Source organism: Primulina eburnea, chromosome 17, assembly GCF_022965805.1.
Source record: "Primulina eburnea isolate SZY01 chromosome 17, ASM2296580v1, whole genome shotgun sequence".
In the NCBI taxonomy this organism is placed as follows: Eukaryota; Viridiplantae; Streptophyta; class Magnoliopsida; order Lamiales; family Gesneriaceae; genus Primulina; species Primulina eburnea.
This window is the reverse complement of record NC_133117.1, coordinates 5,045,817-5,055,686: the sequence shown is the minus strand read 5'-3', so window position 1 is coordinate 5,055,686 and position 9,870 is coordinate 5,045,817. Positions and strand designations below refer to the sequence as shown.

Below are 9,870 nucleotides of genomic sequence, written 5' to 3'. Positions count from 1 at the left end.
CAAAAACTACTATAATTCAGGTGGAAAATAAGATAGACGAAGATGAAATTTATTTAGGTGGAAAATAAGATAGACGACGATCAAATTTCTTGTGAAGCAGTACTGGAGCATGAAGAATAAGAACATGTTGAGTCTTAGGTTTCCAAAGTGAGGCAGGCAACTCGAGAGATAAGACCACCAGATTGGCTTTCAAATTATATCACTAAAAGAATTATTGCATATTGTCTATTATCAGAAGATGTTGAGTCATCGAATTTCCATGAAGCTACTCAAAGCTCGGATGTATCCTTATGGATGACAACAATGTAAGAAGAATTGTAGGCTTTAGACATGAATAAAACTTGGGATTTTGTTTATACTACCACGAGGAAGAAAAGTAATTGTAACAGATGTGACTATAAGATCAAGCGTGATAACAATAACCAAGTGGAGCAGTATCGTGCTAGATTGTTGGTAAAATGATATGTTCAGAAAGAAGGCATTGACTTTTAGGATATATTTTCTCATGTGATTCGGTTGACAACAATCAGAGTAGTATTGACATTGCATGCGGTGTTTTGACCTAAATATAGAATAACTAGATGTGAAAACTACATTTCTTCATGGAAATCTTGAAGAAGAAATCTATATGCTTCATCCAGAAGGTTTTTCAGAAAAAGACAAAGATAACTTGGTTTGCAGATTGAACAAATCTTTGTACGATCTCAAATAAGTAACGAGGTATTGGTACAAGATATTTGATTCCTATATCATGAGTCTTGGATACAATAGACTTAGTGCAGAACTTTGTACATATTTCAAGAGGTTTGGTGATTATTATAATATTTTGCTGTTGTATGTGGACGACATGTTGGTAGAAGACCCCAACAAAGATCATGTCTAAGAATTGAAGGTACAGTTGGATAGGAAATTTGATATGAAGGACTTGAGATCAACAAACAAAATTCTAGTGATGCAAGTTCATCGAGACAGAAATAGCAGAAAGATTTGGCTTTCTCAGAAAGTTATTTTAATAAAGTCTTGCAATGGTTCAAAATTCAAGATAGCAAGCTAATTTCGATCTCTCTTCTTGTTAACCATAAGTTATCCTCCGAGTTGCGTCATAGCAGCGAAGCAGAGATGAGGAAAATGTCTCAAGTACCATATGCATCAGTAGTGAAAATTTGATGTTCGCCTTGATTTGTACAAAATCGAACATTGAACAAGTAGTTGGAGCAGTTAGTCGGTATATGACGAATTCTGAATGAGAGCATTGGAGCATTGTCAAGAGGATCCTTAAATACATTAAGGATATCTAAATTGCTGCATTATTTTTTTAGGATCTGATTTTACACTTAAAGGCTATGTCAATTTAGATTATGCAGGTGATCTTGATCAGAGAAAATCTACTACTGTCATGTGTTTACACTTGCAGATGGAACAATAAGTTGGGTTACAAAACTGCAAATAGTTGTGACGTTATCGATAATGAAGGCATAATATATGACAACTACTCAAGCTTGTAAGGAGGCAATATGTATTAAAAGGTTAGTAGAAGAGATCAAGTTAAAACAAGATAAGGTTCTTTTGTTTTGCGACAGTCATAATGCATTGCACATCGCAAGATAAAATTTTCATATTATTTTCTCAAGATGTTGTGCTTGAGACAACACGCAAGTTGCACAAGCTCGGCACAATTCATGGAAATATTAATGGTTGACTTGATCAATATATTTTTTAATGATCTGGCTGCTTCCCGGCTCTTTCGACTTTCCTTCAACTTGGATCTACCGACTAGCACGATTTTTTTTTATAATTTTTATTCTTATTTTTATTTAATTTGTGCACTAATTCAACTTACAAACATAGAAGAATATTGTCATTTAATATATTATCATTATTATGCACAAAAAAACGCCCAATATGAATCCATACATGCTAATGGATTGAAGGTATTGTACTTTCTTGATTTGACCATCAAGCAACAAAGTTTTGACTTGTAAAGAAAAAATAATTAATTAAGCAATTGTAACTTTAATTATTTTTATGATCATAGTATATTATTAATTTATGTAAAGAAAAAACAATTAATTAAGCAACAATATATTGTAAGGTTAATTATTTTTATGATCATAGTATATTATTAAATTATAATAAAATTATAAATAACATCACCATACCGTTATTAATTTGTCATTGTATAGTAAAAAAAAAAATTAACCTGCAATGTATTAACTTATGAGTACTATAATAACATATTATTAGACATATTCACTCTCTCTTACATATACACATATATAGGAAAATTACACTTTTTGTCATGTACATTTGATTATTTGTGATTTTGATAATTTATTATTATCAAATTCAGTTTTAGTTTCTTATTTTTGTTTTTCGTATTTTGCAATTTTAGTTATTTTTTGATTGTTAACACATGCATTGCACGTCGATTCTGCCTGAAAAATAATTAAAAATTGAATTTGATAACATAAACGTTAAAAAGAGAAATTGCAATTTTCTCACAAAAAACTTGGAGAAAGTTTTGATACAACAAACTTGTATGATAATTTACACTAGTGGTTAATTAATTAAATAAGCCTACAAAATATACTTTATTTTATTTAACAAAAATTATCATAGAACTTCATTTTACTGAATCCAATATCTACTTATAATTACAACTAGTTACTCTGCACATACGATGCGTGTGTACAGTATTTTTCTCATTATCGATAGATTAAAGTGAAATTTGACAAATTATGGAGGGACATAAATTGATATTTGAATTGTTGAAATAAAAAAATAAAAATGTGTTGAATTTTTTTTTTAAAAAAAAACAAAAGTATAATATTAGTATCATATAAAAGTAAAATTGGAAAAAAAATTGGTGTATTTTCTAGGTGGTTACTATCATGTCTTCTGTCTGATACAATTATTATATATAGTATAGATATATATAGATATTATAATAAAATTTAAAATTTAAAAATGATTTTTATATGATTGTTTAATATAGAATTATTATTTAAATAAGATAATATTTATTATTTTAAGTTTTTATTTTTGTAATAATATTTACTATAATTATTTAAAATTCAATAGTATGTACCTAGATAAATGAACATGTTATCGGGATCTTATAGTTATAGATCATATACAAAATTACAAGTTAGATTCAAAATATTTTAATATATAAAAAGGCAAAAACTTGTGTGAGACGGTCTCACGGGTCATATTCGTGAGACGAATCTCTTATTTGGGTCACCCATGAAAAAGTATTACTTTTTATGCTAAGAGTATTACTTTTTATTGTGAATATGGGTAGGGTTGACCCGTCTCACGGATTATGATCCGTGAGACGGTCTCACGGATTATGATCCGTGAGACGGTCTCACATGAGACTCACTCATATAAAAATTAGATGATGAAATCAAAACTATTTAATTTATATTTCTCGAACTTTCTAATTTATTAAAAAAACATAAAAAAATTGTAAAACAGTTTTTTATGAAACTGATTTTCTGTTTGTGTTATTCATATAAAAATGATATTTTTATATTAAAAATATTAATTTTTATTATAAATATAAAGAGGATAATAAAATCTATACAAAAAACGATTCCGTATTTATATCAGTTTTGTTATTTTTTTATATTAAAAATATTATTTTTTATTATAAATATGATAATCGCGATAAAATCAATACAGACAAATGATCAAATACCTATATCTGTGCTTGACAAGCGCGTAGGAGCATCTGTGCTTGACAAGCGCGGACAGCGCGGACGCTGCTCCATGTAGGAGCGTCCGTGCTTCCCATGAGCGGATTGAAGTAGTTTTGAAATAAATTTTTTTTTTAAATTATTTTTGAAAAAAATATTAAAATTTAAATTATTTTTAATAAAAACCCAAAATGTAGACACGCAAATGATCACATACCTATATCACTTTTGCTTGCCTAAAATAGAGCACTTGAGATATGAAAGGGGCATAATCATATTTGTGGCTTTCTCAAATTCTTTTTCGCCGAGTCATACTATAAAAGCCCCCACACAATGGATAAAATTTCAGTCATGCCCCCAAAGTTTCCCCCTTTTTCTATCCGCTATTCCCTGGATCCTCGCTTATTTTTGAAAGGATTGGCGAAACAACACACACCGCGGTGTACCCATGGACGGAGGCGCGCATAATGTTCCTCGCACGGTTGAGGATGTTTTCAGAGAGTTCAAGGGCCGGCGGAATGGTTTGATCAAAGCTCTAACCACTGGTATTGTTTCTTGTCCTTTCTCTGGTTTTCATGTGCGTGTGTGTGTGGTGGATTGCGTGGTGTGTGCTTTGTGTGTGTAATTTTGGTCTCTGGGTACGATTTTGTGGTTTAGGGTTTTTGCTCGTTCGATTGTTTGTGTTCCTTTTTTTTATGACTAAAATTGGGGTTTTTTTTAACTGTTTTTTCCCCTTTTCAGACGTCGGAGATTTTTTCCAGCAGTGCGATCCTGGTGAGATAGGGTCTCTTTTACTGTATTTTCTCGATGTTCCACTTGTTTGTATGTTTCTCTTTACCCGCTATGTTTCTACCCTTGCATGACCTCAAAATTTCGTGTTTTTTTTTGTCACTTGTGATTTTATGCATTTTGGGGAGTTCTTTTTGTGAAATTAGTTTAGTGGTTAGTGTGTGTTTTGGTTGGTTTTATGGACAATCATCACTTCAATTTGGGTTTTGGGTCTGTACTTTGCGGATAAGATAAAACGTCGTTTTGCTTAAGTGATGGGAGATGGCAGTTCAAGCGCGGGTTTAAGAATGTAATGAATTGTTGTATTGGAGGGCGGTAAATAAAAGATTGGCTTGGGTTTGCATCTGGGATTTTTCAGGATATTCCGTAACAAAAGGTTTTAAGCTACACTAACTTAGTTCCTTATCAACATTTTCTTGATTATTAGGTAATAATCAACTCAAGGGGTAGGTATCTAGGCTATTCTCTATTCTTGGTTGGTGGTTGTAGATGTTTATTCTTAACTGAAATAGTTGCTACTTAAATGCACGTTCATGAGTCACTTCATTTCCGCCACGGGTTATTGTCTTTGCTTCGGAGATTTTTCCCTCCCAATTGTTATATCTCCTCCGTACAGTTTTTTTCCTGACTTCGTTAACATATTTCAGTTAGTTATGTTTAGTGGGATACAAGTTCGTTAAAATAAAAACAGTGTGTGTTAGTTGGTTAGTTGAGTACATACACTTCTTTTGTCTTTTTTATGGTTGACTCACTATTAATGAGAATACATGCATTTTCTCCATTGTTCGTCTTCACCGTTGTTGATTGCCTTTGCGTTGTTCTATATTAAGCAGTTGATGTTAATTCTGCTACTGGAAAGTTTATATCTGTAATCTGAATGATATGGTATCTGTTGACATGGAAATTATGCAGAGAAAGAAAATCTTTGCCTTTATGGATTTCCTAATGAACTATGGGAAGTTAATTTACCTGCTGAGGAGGTTCCTCCTGAGCTTCCGGAACCTGCCCTAGGCATAAATTTTGCCAGGGATGGTATGCAAGAGAAAGACTGGTTAGCTCTTGTTGCTGTTCACAGTGACGCGTGGCTGCTCTCTGTCACTTTCTATATTGGTGCTAGATATGGTTTTGATAAAGCTGACAGGTAGGTTTTGATTAAACTTTTAAATTCATATGCTTTTCCATTTTTTGCCTGAGATAATGTCATTATTTTGTGCTGTGTCCTTGCAGACTAGCGGAAGAAATTATCGTGTATAGATATAGAATTAGGGTTCATCTCTCTGTCCCACTAATTTATAGACATAGGTTTTCCCGTGTGTTCCACGTTCTTTCCCAATCATTTGTTTCCCTCCCTTCATTATAAGGTAGTTTATTTGACAATATGCTTAATATATTTGAACAAATTACCTGTTTGTTTTCTCATTCTATTTCCACATCTCATTATTCTGAGAATATATGTATTGGTAGACTAGCTAATGAACAAGGCCAGTTATGGTACGTTTGTAATTATGTTTTAGGTTCCATAATTTAAGAAAGAGGTTCTAAAATATGGTCAGGTTAACATTTACAAAGGTCTGGGCATAGTTGTAAAAGGCCGCGTGCCTGGCTTGCCTGAGGCACGGGTCGCAGCCAGTCAGCCAGTGCGCCTAGGAGGTGCCTGGGAGCAGCCTTTAGAAAGGTGTGCTGAAGCTCGCGCCTTTCATGGGGCAAGTTGCACCTGAACCGCAGCGAGGCACGCTTCCGACATCTCTAGTAAATAAAACGTAAAATTGAATGTTTTATGTTAAATAAAACCGTAAGGCCCAGCCTAGTCTTTATTTATTGTTAAAACAAGCTTAAGCGCATTACATACCGTAAATCATTTACGTGCCTTTCCTTAACCCTAAAATCTTGCGATTAATTCTCCCTTAAACCTAAAGGCTGCAATTAATCCCAATCTGCATGTAGTTCCCACCCTACAATTGAAATTAATTTACATATACCTCTGATTTTGCACCGGACCTCAAAAAAATATAATTTTGGTGCCTCATCCTTTATCAACTGCAAACCAGTAACATTAGTAAACAAATAGAGCTTTAGTTATTTAGATGGTTGAAATTATTTGTTATTTATGTCATGTATTACTAATTAGCTTTTTATTTATGTTATTATTCAACAGCGTGTGAAATATAATTTTTGTTGCTATTATTATTAATATCGTAGTCAAATGCACTTCATAAATACACATTCTAAAAATGAACATGCTTGGTGTGCCTCACTTTGATGAGGATATGGCTCAATGACACAATTGCGCATTAGTGTCCCTAAATAACTATGGGTTTGGGTGGGTCCTATCTCCTAAGTTAGTACGGATGTCATCTATGCTAATTCCTTTTTGCAACTATTTTTTGAGTAATTGACCTGCAATGTCAGTTGTGAACTATAACTATCAGATTGCTGTTGGATTTTTTGCTCTTTCACTGTTAGTTTTATTTTTATTTTTATTTTTTTTCCGGATGCAGAAAGCGCCTGTTCAATATGATAAATGATCTCCCGACAATATTCGAAGTTGTAACAGGAGTTGCAAAGAAGCAAGTGAAGGACAAACCATCTGTTTCAAACCATAGTGGCAGTAAATCTAAGCCAAACCCAAAAGTGGTAAAAAATCCTCATATGCATATTGTACCGAAAACGTGGAATTTTTCAGACATCCTTTTTACGTTTGCAATATTTTCCTATATTTTGTATATTAGAACCATGTGTAACGAGTCTAGATTTGGGCGAGTCATAGATGAAATTTGCTATGCACGCAGGAAACTGATTTTCCTATATCCTATTACTTCACTGACAAAGCCCCTTTCCTCTGAATTATCCATTCATGATTATGAAGTTTGAAAATTTTACGTACAAGTGCACAACATTTAAAGCATGCTGATGTATCGTCTTTACTCCATCTTCTTAGAGGTTAAAAGTCAAAAGGCAATTGATGAACTAAGCTCCAGCAACAAAGCTTTACTGTTACATATTGGGTTTTGGAATCATTTGGAAATTGTTGGCATGATTGTCACTTTTCTTACTCGTAAGCTAACACATTACTTCGCCTACTGTTATTTGTAGATACTATCATTGCCATATTGTGTCATTTTACCTTGTAGTAGTACCATGGCATTTTGGTATTGAAGTTCATGCATACGATCCAAAACAATTATTTCGCCCTGAATAATCTTTCTTTAACCCTTGAACTCCTCCTGGTGTTTTACCTTTTTCTGATTATTAAATCAAATTAAACTAATGATTTTCTGAATATTAGGCCAAGATTTCCAAAGAAGAAGTAAAGGATGAGGATGGGGATGAGGGATTAGATGAAGTAGATGAAGATGAAGAAGAGCACGGTGAAACCTTGTGCGGCGCATGTGGAGAGAACTATGCCTCTGACGAATTCTGGATCTGCTGTGACTTATGTGAGAGATGGTTCCATGGCAAGTGTGTCAAGATCACTCCCGCAAGAGCTGAGCACATCAAGCAGTACAAATGCCCGACGTGTAGTAACAAAAGATCGCGTCCTTGATAAGGGCCACAACATGCTCGATTCACCTTTCTTTCAACTGTATCTTCATGGGCGTAGTTGGTCCAATCTTCCTTTCTCATGTCAGGTATTTGGTAGGTACAATGGTTTGTTTCTTGTCGTTTATTTGGATAATTTAGCTACTCTTTTAAGTCTTGTTTTTCAGTCTAATTGTTCGATGTAGAGATGGAGCGTCTGTAACTTATATCGTTAATGTTAATTTATCGGGTTCCGTAGCAATCTCCTGTCTTTGGTAAATATCTATCCTCTTGTTTTTTCCTTTTGGTTTATTGTCGACGGGTGAAAGGTGATATGAAGTCGGGAATTTGGGAGATAAACCTTTGTCAAACTTTTTTTCCTAAAAAAAAAGCACCTTCCCCAATGTAATGAACTATATTGGAGATGGTTAGTTTTTAAGAAAAGTTTGATTATGGTTAGCTTTTTAACTGTCCGAGTAGGTGGTCTCTTGATATATATTTATGAGATGAATCGATTCGATTCATATATATAGTGAAAAATAATGTTTTTGGTATAAAAGATTAAAAAAATTCATTGTTCGGTTCGGATTAGAGATCTCTCTTACAAAATTGATTTTGACCATCTCACACGATTGTTTGTCAAACTGTCGGTTGAAGTAGTCTAGACGTTGTATATGGGATAGTTTGTCACGAAGAAATTTGCAGAAACCTCTTTGGTTATATTTGGTTAAACTATTGTAGGTCATTTTAAAAACGCACAAGCTTATTTGTGCAAATACTTTGAAATCTAACTTCTAAACAAATTTTACATATCGGCATTCCTCAAGCAAATAAATATATAAATAAGGAGATTATATTTTTTAATGATGGATGGGAATCTCCAAATATTTTTTATGGCCCTACTTTCTTAGTAATGTAATTTGTATATTCTTGGTGTATGGCCAATTATATATGAATACGTCTTTTGTAAGTCGGTTTCAAAGATTTTTATCCGTGAGAATGGTCAACATTGCTTATATCCACAACAAAAAAAATATTTTTGACATAAAAATAATATTTTTCTTGAGTGATTTAAATAGAATATTGTCTCACAAAATTTACTCGTAATATCGTATCACATGTGTTTTTTTTTTCATATGTTTGTCATTTTGGTGAAAGTTTCCATTGAAAGAAAAAAATGAGATATATGATTTTAGACTCAAATATCTAGATATATTGCGATTTCAAGTTCTTAAATTTGAACTCTTCTATTCAAATTTAATAGATTTTAAATGCACAAAATAAGTCTTTTTCCTTCCAAATCAAACATCCAACTTAATTTTACTATGTTAGACACTGGTTTCCACACTTCGCAAGCGAACAATACCCTTTATATATATTTTTTTAAAAAAATTCATCTGAAAATCTTAATTGCAAGTTTATCTAATTTTTTGGATCAGTCAATGACTTCGACCAGATTTGTCTAAATAACACGTTCTTTGTATTTGATCTAATCGTTTAATTATCGTCATAAAATCATACTAGATATCATTTGTATGCCATAGAATATGTATGGTTCATATCTTGGACAGAAACTTCGGAAGAAAGCGGACTATAGAGCTATTCTCCTGGAAACATACACTATAACTGCATTTCGATATCGAATCCGGGATCTTGTTTCAAATTTAGAATATTTGTGTCATATGAATTATATCTGATCGACTAATTTATTTCTATGTTGTTGTAATATTTATTATTTTGATAAACTTGATGTAAACTCAGAAATATTTATGAATAAGACGCATCTTAAATATTTTTAAAATACTAACATTTTTTGAAATATAAAATGCTTTAAGAAAAAAGTAGAATGAAAAACTTATTC

At 32.5% G+C, this 9,870-nt stretch overlaps 1 protein-coding gene across 1 annotated transcript; it reads left to right on the top strand.

Annotated features, from left to right (window-relative positions):
• Positions 1–4,034: 4,034 nt before the first annotated feature.
• On the top strand, positions 4,035–8,289 carry LOC140818183 (PHD finger protein ALFIN-LIKE 5-like). The gene is made up of 5 exons (XM_073178070.1): positions 4,035–4,246; positions 4,443–4,475; positions 5,403–5,631; positions 6,989–7,124; positions 7,777–8,289. The coding sequence occupies exons 1-5, from the start codon at positions 4,150–4,152 to the stop codon at positions 8,032–8,034; spliced, it is 753 nt and encodes a 250-aa protein (XP_073034171.1). The 5' UTR covers positions 4,035–4,149; the 3' UTR covers positions 8,035–8,289.
• Positions 8,290–9,870: the final 1,581 nt, after the last annotated feature.

Bases quoted from the DNA above. Each gene is read 5' to 3' on its own strand.
- LOC140818183 (XM_073178070.1), top strand. From the start codon at position 4,150: ATGGACGGAGGCGCGCATAATGTTCCTCGCACGGTTGAGGATGTTTTC. The intron at 4,476-5,402 runs GTGAGATAGGGT...GAAATTATGCAG, and splicing joins TTTCCAGCAGTGCGATCCTG to AGAAAGAAAATCTTTGCCTT. The intron at 5,632-6,988 runs GTAGGTTTTGAT...TTCCGGATGCAG, and splicing joins GGTTTTGATAAAGCTGACAG to AAAGCGCCTGTTCAATATGA.